Source organism: Carex rostrata, chromosome 2 (genome assembly GCF_964058835.1).
Source record: "Carex rostrata chromosome 2, lpCarRost1.2, whole genome shotgun sequence".
NCBI classification, from domain to species: domain Eukaryota; kingdom Viridiplantae; phylum Streptophyta; class Magnoliopsida; order Poales; family Cyperaceae; genus Carex; species Carex rostrata.
In genome coordinates, this window is record NC_135919.1 from 8,618,073 (window position 1) to 8,633,975 (window position 15,903).

General features: G+C 32.7%; 2 protein-coding genes across 2 annotated transcripts; both read left to right on the forward strand.

The window, feature by feature from the left end:
- The first annotated feature begins 996 nt into the window (after positions 1–996).
- On the forward strand, positions 997–6,460 carry LOC144572911 (putative anion transporter 2, chloroplastic). The gene is made up of 8 exons (XM_078322582.1): positions 997–1,596; positions 3,650–3,876; positions 4,177–4,525; positions 4,677–4,721; positions 4,818–4,964; positions 5,075–5,212; positions 5,896–5,929; positions 6,034–6,460. Exons 1-8 carry the CDS (start codon positions 1,147–1,149, stop codon positions 6,204–6,206), a joined length of 1,563 nt encoding a protein of 520 aa, XP_078178708.1. The 5' UTR covers positions 997–1,146; the 3' UTR covers positions 6,207–6,460.
- Positions 6,461–7,674: 1,214 nt separating this feature from the next.
- Positions 7,675–10,424, forward strand: LOC144572978 (S-adenosyl-L-methionine-dependent methyltransferases superfamily protein). The gene is made up of 3 exons (XM_078322625.1): positions 7,675–8,085; positions 8,562–8,786; positions 9,791–10,424. Exons 1-3 carry the CDS (start codon positions 7,724–7,726, stop codon positions 10,218–10,220), a joined length of 1,017 nt encoding a protein of 338 aa, XP_078178751.1. The 5' UTR covers positions 7,675–7,723; the 3' UTR covers positions 10,221–10,424.
- The last annotated feature ends 5,479 nt before the right edge of the window (positions 10,425–15,903 follow it).

The following is a 15,903-nucleotide window of genomic DNA, read 5'->3' on the forward strand; positions in this document are numbered from 1 at the left end:
AAAATCTTTACTCTTATCCGTCTTTTTAAATACGATACGGATCGATAAACGGATAAAATGGTGTTATTGACATCTTGCAATCATATTTTATCAAAATTTAATCAATATCTATCTAAACCTAAACCGTAAATAACATATACCTGCATCCTGCAATCATATTTTTCGAAATTTTGATTAATATTTTATTTGTTACCACGCCAGTTAAACAAATAGGATTATAAATCCTTTCGGAATAGCGCACTATTTCCGGTTTGTCGGACTGCTGCACGAGGAACGTGGTAGGTAGATTGATTGATCTCTGATTAATTTAACCAAACAAACAAATCGTAGTTATTGACCAAAAGTTGATGAAGATTCATTAACAGATTAGATTTGGCTTCATGCAGCGCATGAATCATATGAAACGCTGTTCTGATTATAGTCCCGCTGCGAATTCGTATCCTCTGCGTGAACTAAAAAAAAAAAATCTTTCGAGTTAATAAATCTACACCGTTCGATCCGCTTTAAATCCCGTGTGGACTGGATACACACTAATATTAAAGAGCTCCTAAATTATAAACTGTGATCGGATTGACTCTGTTTAAAATCAGACGTTCTAGATGCGTCAACTCAAAAATGCTCTTTTGAGTTAATGCAGACGACGCGGACTCGCTGTTCCTTGTGCTGCATCAAAACCAAAACTGCTCTGTTAATAGTTTTACCCAAAAGTGGTTGCCGAAACTTTTCCAATTCACCACCGTGAAACCTACGGGTCTTTTCGCAAAAAAAAAAAAAAAAAAAATTCACCATGGTGACCGTTTCCTCTGAGGTAACAGAATAGTTGAGTTTATATGCACACCGTCCAATCAGAATTTGGACTAATCTGGTCCGAGGTTGAATGCATGAATACTTTAATATTCGTGCCAAAACAGATCGAATGCTCCGGATCTGAACTCAAAATTTCTGTTACCTCAGGTGAAATAAATTCGATCAAACTTGGCCAATTCACCTCCCCTGCTCCCTCCTTCCTCTTTGATCGTCCACCTACCCCTCTAATAAAGAAACTTTTATAACCTTTTTAAATACAAATGCCCGTCATTAATTATTAGGCTCTTTCTTTTGCGAACCTAACATCACCTAACCAACTAAATTCCATTCCTGCTCGCCATGGCAGCGATCTCTCGCTGTCTGGCCAATGGATCACTCTCCCTATTATCTCCACCAAACAAGCATCATAGATCAAGACTTCGGATCCTGTCCGGTGTAGTCAGATCATCATCTACTGATTCAAATAAGCTGAATTTATCCTGTAATGATCTCAAAAAGCGGAACTCAGGTAGCTTGAGTCTAGATGAGAGGTGGCGGGATAGAAGAAGAGAAGATGAAGGTAGAAGAAAGGAAACTGGAAAGGTCCAGTGCAGTGCAGGATTGGAGGGGATCGGAGGAAGAGTGGCGCGGGAAAGAGGTGGCGTGGTAATTTCGGAGAGGACAAAGGTGGTGGCGATGATGGCGCTGGTGATGTTGCTCTGTAACGCAGACCGTGTGGTCATGTCTGTGGCCGTCGTGCCACTCGCTGCACAGTACGGCTGGTCCAGTTCCTTCGTAGGCATAGTACAGGTTTGTACCTTTTTCCTCTGTTACATTTCCAACTGGTGCCTGGTGGGGTCTGACTCTGACATGTGGGCCCATTAGCACCAGACGTGCCTTGATAAGAGAGAACCGGATTCAATTTTGTTTGCTTGGTCAGACAGTCCGACTCACCTACTTGACACTTTTTTAATTATTCAATCGGGCGCCAGATGAGATAGCTGCTTAAAAACATTTAAATATATATCCACCAAACTAATATGACTAAATGAGCACTCAGACTATTCCAACTTAAATTAACTTTTGAAAACTATCAACCGACTTTGTTGAATTTTTAATTTTTTATACTCATTATTTTAACTTTTTATAATGCATATTTATCTTAACAAAAATGCATATTATTGTTTTAATTTTCACAAATTATTGTTCCAAGTATACTTAAAAGAATACTCATATGAACAAAATGACTGGAATTTTTTTTAAAAAACCATAAGAACCGAGATGTCATTTCAGTCCCTCTTTTCTTTTATTTTGGGACCGAATTGTCATTTCGGTCCCAATCGTTTTCACAGATTTCTAGAAAAAAATACATTGAAAAATTGTGAAAATCCCTGGGATTAAATTGCCATTTTGGTCCCAAAAAAAATATTTGGAACCGAAATAGCATTTTAGTTCTTATAGTTTTAAAAAAAAGTAATCATGTTGGTTTCATAATTTTTTTTTATTATTATGGTTTATTAAAAAATTTAAATGACTGTCGCCTTAATCGAAATAAATGCTTGTCTATTCATAGGATAAGGACTATGAAAGTAACTAATAATTATAATAATCTTTGTTCACTTATTCATTGAATTAGTTGTTGCACATTAATTATGTCAATGGTTCTGGATAACCATTAGGCTCTATTTTAGAAATGCAATTATGAATAAAATGATAAGAAGATCATTTATATCTTCTTCAATTATTTTGACAGAAGAATAAAAAATAATAAAATATCCGCCCTTTATATATTACCGAATATATCCTCAAGATTATAATCGTTTTTTTTTTATCTCCTACTTCTCATCTTCAGGTTTATAAAAATAGCCAACTGAAAACTGTTATTTGCCTCTAAACCTCTATGTTCAAATGAAAACTTTATATAGTTCATGAAAGTAAATATTATGCATCATAGTTCATATTTAAAATTTTGGTGATTATGTAATTATGATAATTAATTAAAAAAACGATTAGCAGCATTAGTTGCTGAATTTGGCGTTCAAAATATTGCATCATTATTCATAATTCAAATTATAATTTTGGTAATTATGCAAAACATAGGACTTGTTAATCGGAAAATTGCTTAGTAATTGATCTCGGAGGCTTATTAATTATGTACAACCGCAAAATATTCTCGCATATATTTGAATTTCTAGTCAACCGTCAACCATTGATAGTTTGATACTGAGCCTGACTGGTCTATAATTTTTTTCAAAAAAACATTTTGGATTTTTTTTTGGAAGTTGGCTTATCTAAAATTATCTTCAAGTATCTTCAGAAATTTTTATTTTCAGAAAGATGAATAATTTGTGTTTATAGAAGAAACTTTTAGACATTTTTAAGGATCAATTATTGATTCAGTTTCTTAGAATTTGTACATTAAACATTTTTTGTGACTCAAGATCGAGATGTGCATATAAATTTGAAGTAATCAAATTAATAATTTAGCTTTTTAGAAATGTCTAAAGAAATCGAATTAATGGTATTGTTCTTCGGTGTATCGAAAAAGTTTCCATCTTTCTGTTTTCCGACAAATATTTAATATATCTTTTAAAAAAAAAATTTAGCTCTGTTTCCGAACCTTTTTTTATCATTTTTTATCAAGTGACAACTGACAACCACATATTTCCTTTGTTGCCAACCTATGTAATAAAGAATAAACATGAGTAATTTGAGAACTCTCAATCAATTAAATCCGGAGCTCATACATTTAAAACATGACTAGTTTGTTGTGCTATTGAAGTACATCAAAAGGTCACATAATTAACAGTTAAAATTAAGTTTTGAGATTTTCATTTATAATTAATTTGGGGTGTCAATACAGTCATCATTTCTATGGGGGTATGTGATATCATCCATGGTTGGAGGAACCTTGGCTGACCGATATGGAGGGAAGCGTATGATGGCAGGTGCTGCTGCACTTTGGTCACTTGCCACATTTCTCACACCATGGGCAGCTCATCGATCCACAGCAGCGCTACTTGCGGTGCGCGCGCTTTTTGGCCTTGCCGAAGGGGTTGCCTTCCCTACAATGAGCACCTTCTTGCCTAGGTAATTAACTAACTAATTCCTTTTCTTGTTTCATTTCCTTGTTGCAGTTTGAGCAAAAATTTCAGACTTGTTGACTGGTGGCAAAACAAAGGGAAAAATTGGAGTACCTTAAAAATATTTCATAATATGATTTCTATATAATAAGACAAATGCTTTAATTTTAGGATCTTGTTCCATTTCAGTTGCCTCAAGTATGAAAACAGTTGTGATTTTTTTTCTAAAAACAGTTAAGTATAAAAATTGCTACTAAGTTCCCTTGCTCTCTCTTGATCCAATACAATAGTCATTCATTTTGTGCAGGTGGTTCCCTACGCATGAACGTGCCACTGCCGTGGGCTTATCAATGGCAGGTTTTCACCTAGGAAATGTAGTAAGTTTCCTGGCGACACCGATCATAATGTCGCATGTAGGTATCAATGGCACTTTTGCCTTCTTCGCATCCCTCGGTTATGCGTGGTTGTGCATCTGGCTGTTATTCATTTCAAACGAGCCTCATGACAACCCCCGCATTAGTCAAGCTGAGTTGCAGCTAATTCAAGCTGGGCGCACGGAACCGAAATCCAAATTAAATAAGTTTCCATCTCTTAAACTTCTGATGTCGAAGAAACCGATGTGGGCTATTGTTGTTGCTAATGTTGTCAATAATTGGGTATATTTTCTAACAGATTCTTTGACTCAATTTGTGCAAATCTTTTTCACCATTTTGATTCTTTTGATTTATAAGGCTGATGTCTTATACTCTTATTGCATGAAATCATTTATGATCTGAAAACTAATTGTTACCATGTTTTATTTTACAGGGTTACTTTGTGCTTCTTTCATGGATGCCTGTGTACTTTAAAACTGTGAGAATCAAAATGCTCATTTTATCGCTCTCAAGATTAAATAACTCATGTATTTATTTTGATAAATATGTGACTTTGTATTATTTTTTGCAATAGGTTTATGATGTGAACCTAAAGCAGGCAGCATGGTTCAGTGCCATACCATGGGCAGTCATGGCCTTGTCAGGTTATGTGGCAGGAGCTTCGGCAGATTTCCTTATCAAATCTGGCTTCTCTGTAACACGAGTTCGCAAAATTGTTCAAGTAACTATTTTTTTCTTTCAAGAAAACCTAAATAAAAATATTATTGTCATTATTATATATTACTAAAATGAGCTTAAGTGACAGTTAGGTTTCGTTTCTGTGTGTTGCAGTCAATTGGTTTCGTGGGACCTGGTGTTTCTCTGCTGTGTTTAAGTTTTGCAAAAACACCGGCAGTGGCAGCGCTACTCATGACTATAGCCTTGAGTTTGAGTTCGTTCAGCCAGGCGGGATACTTCTGTAATGTACAAGTGAGTGCATCTTGTCCTCTTAATTCTCTCTTCTCTAGCTTAGTTCCATCTAAGGGGGAATTTCATGTTCTCTTTTCTCTAAATTTTAAGTACTCACTAGTTTATTTAATTTATTAATTTTTTTTATTAAAACTAATTTTAAATTTATTGAGTGCCCATTATATCCTTTAACTCCTTTTATCCTTTATTTGAAATAAAATATGTAGTCATCGGTTTTCGAGGATCATTTATCTACTTGTGATGCATACATAGTGGCATCCTGATCCTGGTGTATGCTTGTGTGTGCGTCACAAGTAAGAAAATAAAACATTTGTTCTCAAAACCGACCAATTAAAAGACTAAATATTTCTCTAAAACATGTTGCATTTTTTATTTTTTTTAAAATAAAGGTAAAATAGGTGCTTTATAAATTTAAGGGTTTTAATAAAAAAAAGTAAATAATTTAGATCAATTTGTAAGTTTTTGAAATTTAGAAGAGTAAATATGATATTGTCCTTGTACTATCATGAACTTTAGAGGGCGAAATAAGTAATTTTGAGGTTTTTGAGGGGTATACATAAAATCCCCCCTCCATCAGATTGACAGTAAATTATCATCCTTGTATAACTAGCTAGTGTATTAATATTATGACTAAAAATAAATGATAACCTACTAATCATTTGACAATTGCCATCTCTGAACAGGATGTTGCTCCTAAATATGCGGGTACTTTGCACGGTATGTTCAAACTGTAATTCACTAAATTGGTTTATATGTTTTTATTGCTTGCTAATTTGGATTCTGGTAAATATTTCTGATGTTATTGTATTTGTAATGAACAGGAATGACAAATGGAATTGGTACAGTCGCTGCTATAATAAGCACAATCGGTACCGGGTATTTTGTACAGTGGCTAGGATCATTCCAGGCTTTTTTGACACTTACTGCTGTTTTGTACTTCAGTGCAACTGTATACTATAATCTCTATGCCACTGGAGATCTCATTTTCGACTGAGATTCTTTCATTACTGTTTCTTTTTGAAGACTAGATTATAATATTAATCCATCCCTCGTAAGGGGAGGAGTTAATTAAGTAAATAATAATTCCTCATACTGTGTTTTTTTTTTAATTATTCGAGCATTAAATAGCTTTTATTTATTGGTGGTTCACTGAATTTATTGCAATAGCAGTAGAGGAAAATTTTGGTTGGTGCAGGATTGAATATGGTTCTCCAATTCTAATAAAAAAGCTATTATATCTTTTAACCATATTAATTTTCTCATGAGTCCTCATTTGTTACATAATATGTGAAAAATAAGCGACTTAATACTTTTTCGTGTCTTACATAATATGTGAAAAAACAAAGACCACTAGAAATTGAATCTAAGACTTCACAATCATCAAATGAGTTTCTAACCACTAAGCTACAAACACACATTTGTTATTTTAACAGGGACTAGACTATATACAAACTTAAAAAAAAAAAAAACAAAAATTCAATTAAATTTTACTATACATGATTAAGATTTTTAAAATCATGAGAGTAGCTTAACTGATATACACATAGATTCGTCCTAGCCGCGGATCTCGCTTGTAAGAAAATTGGCAAATTAGAACTCACACCAAGGGGTGTTAATGATATTCTTTTATCCGTTTATCCGATCGTAGTGTATTCAATAAGACATCATTTTTCTTGTTAACTTATTGGATATGTGTATGGATAATAATTTTATTTCGTTAACTCATAAGATAAGAATATGAGTAAGAATTATTTCATACTCATTACTCCATAAAATAATTAATAAATACAAAATTATGTCTAATGATTTTTTTATTTGTACATATAAATATATAATATTATTATTATTATTATTAAATTGATTTATACAACATTTTATATAAAAATTGATTTATTCAACATTTATATAGTTTTTTAATTAGTAATTTATAAAGAAAATTAATCTATACAACATTTCACTTAATTATTAATTTATATCTTTGAAAATAATGTGATAAAAAATTATAAATGAAATAAAAAATTCTATTTTTTTTATATTTAGTGATATTAAGTGTATTTAATATATATTTATTTGTTATATTTTTCAATTAAAATATATATACTATCAATTTATTCAACAATTATCGTGCCGACTGAAATCGTTTCTCTTACTTCGGCTGCTTCCGATCACAAACCTGACACGAATTCTATTTCTATTTCCTGTTTCAGAGGTTGTCTCCGTTCGGATCAGACCCTTTAACTTCTTCAGCGAAAGCAATTCTTGCTTTTGGAATGAAATCTGCTGAAATCCCTGAGGATTTCAGGGACCCTGAAATTCAAAATCCAACCATCTAAATTTTGTTATACACGAATCTCAAAGCAGACAGTTTTTTATGCACAAATCTCAAAACATATAAATGGTTGAATTCAGAATTTCAGGCTCCCTGAAATCCCTGAGAATTCCCGCAGATTTGTTTCCGAAACCCTCCCTTCGTATCAGAGATCCAAGACGAGAGATCTCGCCACTGGTACCATGGTGCTCTTTGCCACCGCCTCTCCGACCAAATCAGTCGCAATCCCTTCTCTCCTCCTCCTCTCCGCTGCGTCGGGAGCTCTTCTCCTCTTTTTTCTTCTCCCTTCTCTCTCCCCCTCTTCTTCCTCCTGCTCCTGCTCCTGCCCCACCACCTCCACCATGACCACTGTAACCACCCCAGCGACCTCTTCTTCCCTTAAATCAATCCCCACCTTGACAACTCAAGATGACGTACATTGGCTCAAAAACTTGCTGGTGCGAAATTCATTGGATGTGGCGCCTTTGTCTCAAGCCGAGTGGCACACGCTTCGGAAAGGGATCAACCCTCGCACACGCGCACAGCAACTTAAAGACCTCTTAAAGTATTTTTTTTTAATCTCCTTGCATATAGTATAATTTAAACTTCTGATTTTATTTACATTGGAGTTGGCACCTGTGTTTGGGTTTTGAGATTTTAGGAGGAAATTTAGAGGTGCTTCCCATATGGTTCTCAATTCATGCCTAGCTTTTCATTCAAAGCAAAGTTTAAGGTTTAAGTTTTTCATCACCGGTGAAATTCCTCCCTCTAAAGGTGATTCACGCACCTAAATGATTTTGTACAGACCAACTGCCCCTAATTATGTTAAACTGCCCTTAATTATGTTAAGTTCACAGTGTGCAGTGCAACATGTTGCTAATAAATCAAATTAAATAATCCCAATGGTCAATGGTCAACTATTAGTCTAGTTTTGGCAAGCCCAGTGCAGCCTGTGTACTGTTGGTATACTTTACAATCTGTAACTACCAGCAGAAATTCAAATGTTATATATCCTTTCAGTGAATTTTCTCCTATTTACAGTTTCCATGGAATAGCGCACTACAAGGGCTTAGAAGGAGAGAATCACACAGCTCTGCCTTGCCCAGGTGAACTTTTAGTGGAGGAGCACCATAGCAATTATGGCGAGCCATGGGCTGGCGGCCGAGACATCTTTGAATTTCTTGCATCAGCCACCAACCTTTCCCCGTCTGACATGGTCTTGGAGATTGGCTGTGGAACCCTGCGTGTGGGCCTCCACTTCATACAGTATGTTGCTGTTTGGCCTATTTTCATCTTTAGCTTTTTGAAAATTTACTTGATTCTGCACCTCATTTGCAAAATCTTTCAAATATATATATCTGTAATAACTACAATTTTTGTTGGATTATGTGCATAGTAATCCACAAGACATCCATCTAAATAATTTTGGCTCTGGGATCCTGCTCTCAGCAACATTTCTTTTGGCATTCTCGAACCCAAATTGAACTAATTGAAGCAGAGAGAGTTTCAATGCCATTATCAACGTATTGGATTATATGAAAACCTTTGGGGTTTAACATCGTTGGCAAATTACCCATAGAATGTTTTAACCACCTATCAATTCATTGGCTCAGGTCTTGATCAGTATATTGTTATTATTGATTCAGATATCTCAATTAGTATATTGCTCTTTTTTATATCCATATTGCTCATTTTTGGTAAGGAGAGTTCTGCGATCAACATGTTTTTGTAACTGATCTTTCAGTGGATAAAAAGCACCTCGAGGATGATCACCAACAGCTATGTTTTTGTTATACTTCTTTTGTTACCTGGGAATGAACCAAATTCATAAGAACTTAGTTGCACTTTAATCAAAGATGTTTTCTTTTTGTCTTGGTGGTGCTCAAGAATGACCATCAGATTCTGAAGACCAATATTTTGCAATTTTATTTCGACAAAGTAAAATGCTGATGTTGCATAGCTCTATCAGTGTGGCCATCGCAGGGGCTCATTATTACCTACTGAAAAATAAAACAAAAGGGTGCCAAGTGTTTATGCCAGAACAGAACAGCAGGGATAATTGACTCAATAATATCACTTCTTTCCTGATAGCTGAATTTATCCCTACACTGGTTGCAGTATATTGGTATGGTGCTTCCACAGGCCACTGAAAATCAGTAGATGCAAATATGAGAAATTCCTGGTGCTATCCGCTAGCATTTGGATGCAATTTGGAAATGAACTTTCTTGTGCGAGTGATATTTTGTAATGTCTATGATTTGTGTTAACAGGTACCTTGATCCAAACCATTTCCACTGCTTAGAGCGCGATAAACTCTCACTGATGGCAGCATTAAGATATGAGCTCCCCTCGCGTGGTCTTTTGTACAAACGACCTCTTATAATAAAGGGGGAAGATATGGATTTTACCAAGTTTGGAGAAGGGGTCTTATATGACCTTATATATGCTAGTGCGGTTTTTCTTCACATACCTGATGATCTAGTTTGGGTTGGCATAGAGAGGTTAGCAGCTCGGTTGAAACCTGGTAAGGGTCGCATTTTTGTTACGCACAACATAAAGTTTTGTAGGAGATTGGGTGAAGAAGAGTGCACTAGACGGCTAAAAAATTTTGGTTTAAAATATGTGGGACTACAAACTCATGATAGCCTTTTGTTCAACCATTATGAAACCTGGTATGAGTTTAGAAGCTCAAGAGTGTAGACTTTTTGTTCTTGCAAATCAAAAGAAATATATCCCGTTGAAGGAAGCTTTCGAAAAGGGAGAATGAATTCTTCGGATAATTGATGTTGGGATTTTTGACAGGGAGCATGAGGATACCCAAAATTAGGGATGTATTAGCAGTTTTTTCTCTCAGATCTTTGTAGATTCATGGCTTTTTGTTTCTATTGAAATATTTTGTTGTTTTAGCAACCTTAGCTTTGTAAACAATGGCTTTTTAATTAATTTATAACCGTTGGATGGTTGACAAAACATGTTACGAGCATTGACTCAAGGGACAAAAGAGCATGAAGTGTTTCAAGAGAGAAGAACAAGGAGGCAAAAGGTTGACCATAGATGTCATGATTTCAAATTTTCAAAAAGTTCGAGGGAAAAGTGGTCAAATCACAATTTAGAGAGCGTGAAGGTGCTCGAAGCACCTCGAGTCACCAACAAAAAAAATATAATTATAAAATAGTAAATTTAGAAAATCAAGTTAAAGAATAAGATATTGTTGGGTAGAAACTTAATTTCTCTAATGATAAAAGTACGAGAGTAAATGCATTTGATATTTGTAGGTAATTTAAGGTGTTGGATTTCTAAAGTATATATTAGAATGTGAAAGTCATGCCCCTTGGTTGATGCTTTATTGTATGAATTGAATGCTATTCACATGTTAGATAAATAAATGAGAGGTCGTACTATGATATGTATAAAAATGAGTAAGGCTATGGTAATACGCGCAGTGCAGATGGGTAAGTACTACGTATTAATATATTCATTTTTTAAATTTAAAATAGTCGATATGAACTGTTCGATCAGATCTTCATATGAAAATAAATTTGCAGATGAGATCTCCCCCACAGTTACAAATTACAATCTCTACCTTCACCATTCCACCCATCTCAATTCTTTTAGATGTCACCCCCACACCAATACTTCTCTCTTGTCTCTATTTTCTCGAACGGAGAAGAGAATGAGAGAAAGAAGAGAGCCGAAAACGTGATATTATCGAACCAAATTTAAAAAAATCGAAAATTGAGAGGCAAAACGCAAAAGAGTCAGAATAAGGATGAATTAGTTATATTGTTATTTATAAAAAAAATTATTTGAATTTTGAACATACAATATTTTATATATGAAGAATATCAGTCATTAGACTAAATATTAATTTTCGTTTCCATTGGTTTGAATCATCTATTTTAGATCAAACGATTCACAATAACTCAAAAAGTTTTACAATGAACAAATCAAATTGTATATATAAGAACTCTCCAATGACTTCTGCACAATATGCAAATGAGTAGCCGAACCCTAATAAATGAGCTTTGTTTTATTTAGAGTGCAATTCATCCTATCAACATTTTTTTTAATTTATTAATAAATTTCACATAATTTAAAGAATAATTATTTCTGTACCCGCACTACAGTACCCGCGCTACAATAACTGCATTTAGAGGAACAATATATTATGGTCCCACTAATTATATTGTGTCCACTAATTATTATTCTAAAACGATATTATATAGTCTCAACTAATTATTATTCTAAAATCCTAGCAGCACCCTTTCAAAGCCTCGGTACTAATTCTGCGTCAACATTTCTCTAACAAAAATAGTTGACCTCATAAAAATAAATACTGCAGTGCATAGATATAAATACTTTCAATACTTAGATATTGATACTTTCAGTGTCATATGTAAAAAGAGAAGGGATCCAATTACAAGATTATGACAGTTTAGGTCCCCACAAGCAGTAATGTAAAAATTACAACATTATTTACTATATAGATATAAATACTTGTGTTCTTTGAACTATATACTTCAAGATTTGACTATTAATATTAAAAAAAAGTTATACATCTGGAACGATTGCAGTCCCCACAAGCAATTATGGCAGCTTAGGTGCGGGTACGATGTCAGAAATTTCAAAAAGAGGTGCGGATACGATTATTTAAAAATAATTAATTTATCATTTACATTGTTTACTATATAGATATAAATACTTGTGTTCTTTCAACTATATACTTCAAGATTTGACTATTAATATTTTAAAATAAAGTTACAGATCTAGAACAGTTGCGGTCCCCACAAGCAATTATGGCAGTTTAGGTGCGGGTACGACATTAGAAATTTAAAAAAAAGTGCGGGTACAATTATTTAAAAATAATTAATTTATCATTTACATTGTTTACTATATAGATATAAATACTTGTGTTCTTTGGACTACATACTTCAAGATTTGACTATTAATATTAAAAAAAAAGTTACAGATCTGAAGTGCAGTTATGGTAGTTTGGTCCCCACAAACAGTTATATATGACAGTTTAGGTGCGGGTACTGTAGCGCGGGTACTCATATCAGCTTCCTAATTTAAATAGAGGCATATAGACGCTTGTTGTTTGGATTACAAATCACAATTGCCAAATTTTCCCTACAATAAGATCTCAAGTGAAAATTGTAAGAGAAAAATAGAAACAAAGAGAAAAGAAAATTTTTACACCAATCCATCATCAACAACATGTAAACCACTTTTTAACCCATTGATTAATATCCTTAATAATTTTTTTTTATTTCTTTCTTTACACAATGTCTAAAAATTCTTTTGAAGTTGTATCCTATTCCCACTCATGAAAATAAGATTCTTTAAGGGCATGTTTGGTTGTCAGGCGGAAACGGAAATGGGCTTGAGTTTGAGTCAAATTTGAATGGCCGAAACACTGTGCGCAAGGAAAAAATAAAATTACTCTTAGTGATTTTTTTTTCCCACGGACATAGTGACAGCTGAACAGAACCTAATATCGAGAATTGACCCATAAAAAAAAAAAAATTAATAGCAATTCAGAAAGCCTTTGTAAAAATAAATTTAAGACAAATAATGAGTTGTTTCGTTTTAAATAGTAGAGAAATAGCAATCACTTAATGTTGCTAGATGGGCAGTGGTCTTTGATTTTACGTCAATGCTAGGTTTGTTGTTTGATATACTTTGTGTTGATAATGGTTGTAATAATGAGAATGTTCCAGTAGATTTTTTCGAATTATATTCAAATTATTTTCAAATCACGAATGTTTTACTTCGCTGAACCGAATCTGAATAATTCATTTGTCACTATGCCAGTAACTAGTTGAGGATGCCGGATATGTATTACTAAGGAATGTATATCCTTTACATTAACTCAAAAGAGAATCTTTTGAATTAATGAATCTCAACCGTCTGATTTTAAACGTGCCAATCCAGCTCCTGCTTAGAAGACCTTTAGTATCAGTGCGGATCTAGTCTGCACAAATCTTAAAACAGATCGGATGGTTGAAATTCATTAACAAAGAAAATATTTTCAATTCAGTGTGTTAGTAAACAGATGGGCTGTCAGCCTTTTTTTCTCAAAACATCAAAATTGATAGAACCATAGCCCAATTTACTTATTCTCAAATTTTAACATTCAACTTTCTAAGGATTGAATTTGTTATTGACTACTATTATTTGTTAGAAATTTGGGCACTTTTTATTTTCACACTCTGATCAAAATAAAAACTAACCAATTGAACAGAAAAGAAAAGAGATGAAAATAATTGATTATGTGTTGAATTTATTGATCCGTATTTGTCGATAAAATGCAAAAAAATTGTATACACTCATTTTAATAAACTATTCATATTGCCTAAAAATGCAAACCGACAACTAGGACTAAAAATAAATGATAACCTACTAATCATTTGACAATTGCCTTCTCTGAGCAGGATGTTGCTTTTATTTGTTGGTGATATACTGAATTTATTAATTGCAATAGTAGTAGAGGAAATTTTGGTTGGTGCAGGATTGAATACGGTTCTCCAACTCTAATAAAAAAGCTATTATATCTTTTAAACATATTCATTTTCTCATGAGCCCTGATTTGCCAAAATTTTTATTAATAGGAAATTAATTAAATAAATATCCATAATGAAGAACAAATATGAGTTTTTCGAGATATAGGGAAAACCTGATAGTTTATAACGTCATCTGGACGTTATAGACTATCACGGCCAGGATTAGCGATACTAATCACCACAGTTATTAATTAATTAAAAAATTTCTGGTCGTGATTGATAATCGCGTCCATATTGATATGGGAAAAGGATGCATGCCTGGACGTAATTATCAATCACAGCCATGAATTTTTTATTTTTTATTTAGTTAATTAATAAGTTCGGTCATTAATTTATCGCTAATTTTGGCCGTGATAGTCTATAACGTCCAGAGGACATTATACACTATCACCTTTTTCCTATATCTAAAAAAAACTCATATTCGTTCTCCATTATAGATATTTATTTAATTAATTTCCTATTAATAAAATTTTCGGCCTGATTTGCTATTTAGGTTGACTTTTACGTGTCTTATATGGCCACAGGCAGGGGTAGAACTAAAGAAAATGAATAGGGGAGACTAAACTGTAAAATACATAGTATGTAAGAAAAAAAAATAATGAGACCACTAGAAATTGAATCCAAAACTTCACAAATATCAAATGAATTTCTAACCATTAGACTACAAACACCCATTTATTATTTTAATAAGGACTAAACTATATATAAACATAAAAAAAAAACAAATATTCAATTAAAACTATACATGATTAAGATTTTTAAAATCATGAGGATGATTTAGCACCCCCTGACTTACATATAGATTGGCTTTGGCCATGGACCCCGCTTGTAAGAAAATTGGCAAATCAGAACTCCCACCAAGGGGTGTTAATGATATTCATTTATTTGATCTGTAGTGCATTCAATAAGACGTATCATTTCTCTAGTTAACTTAATTATCGGATATGTGTATGAATCATAATTTTATTTCATTAACTCATAAGGTAAAAATATGAGTAAGAATTATTTCATACTCGTTACTCCATAAGATAACTACTAAATACAAAATAATGTGTAATGATTTTTTATTTGTACGTATAAATATATAATAATAGTAATAATAATAATAATAATAATAATATTATTATTATTATTATTATTATTAGAATTTTATTTATTTATACAACATTTGATATAAATTTTTAATCTAGTAATGTATGGTAAAAAATGATTTATTCAAAATTTATATAGTTTTTTTAATTAGTAATTTATAAAGAAAATTAATCTATAAAACATTTTATTTAATTATTAATTTATATATTTGAAAATAATTTGATAAGAAATTATAAATGAAATAAAAAGTTCTATTTTTTATATTTAGTGATATTAAGTGCATTTAATATATATTTATTTGTTATAGTTTTGGATTAAAATATATATACTATCAATTTATTCAACAATTATCGTTATTTGTATCCATTATCTTAAGAGATAAAGGCAGAATATATATGAGTAAGATAATATTTAATAATAAAAATAAAATACAAATTAAAACTAATTTTATATAAATATTAAATATAAATATAAAAAGCAATTCCATCCAACTCGTACTATATCCTGTGACACTGACACCCCTACTCCCACCATGTCAGCTGCTCTAATTTGTGTATTCCATACTGTAATCCAAATATTGCTCGAGAACTAAAAAAAAAAAAAAAAATGTTGCTAGAGAATCCAGCTGTAGCCTGTAGACAGCAAAGCTGAATTGGAAGAAAAGAAATAGTCACCTAAGAGAAACTTTTCTTTAAAGTTAAGTTAGGTACACTTAGAAAAAACCAGAG

Bases quoted from the DNA above. Each gene is read 5' to 3' on its own strand.
- LOC144572911 (XM_078322582.1), top strand. From the start codon at position 1,147: ATGGCAGCGATCTCTCGCTGTCTGGCCAATGGATCACTCTCCCTATTA. The intron at 3,877-4,176 runs GTAATTAACTAA...CATTTTGTGCAG, and splicing joins ATGAGCACCTTCTTGCCTAG to GTGGTTCCCTACGCATGAAC. The intron at 4,526-4,676 runs GTATATTTTCTA...TTTATTTTACAG, and splicing joins CTAATGTTGTCAATAATTGG to GGTTACTTTGTGCTTCTTTC.
- LOC144572978 (XM_078322625.1), top strand. From the start codon at position 7,724: ATGGTGCTCTTTGCCACCGCCTCTCCGACCAAATCAGTCGCAATCCCT. The intron at 8,086-8,561 runs GTATTTTTTTTT...TCCTATTTACAG, and splicing joins CAACTTAAAGACCTCTTAAA to TTTCCATGGAATAGCGCACT. The intron at 8,787-9,790 runs GTATGTTGCTGT...TTGTGTTAACAG, and splicing joins GTGGGCCTCCACTTCATACA to GTACCTTGATCCAAACCATT.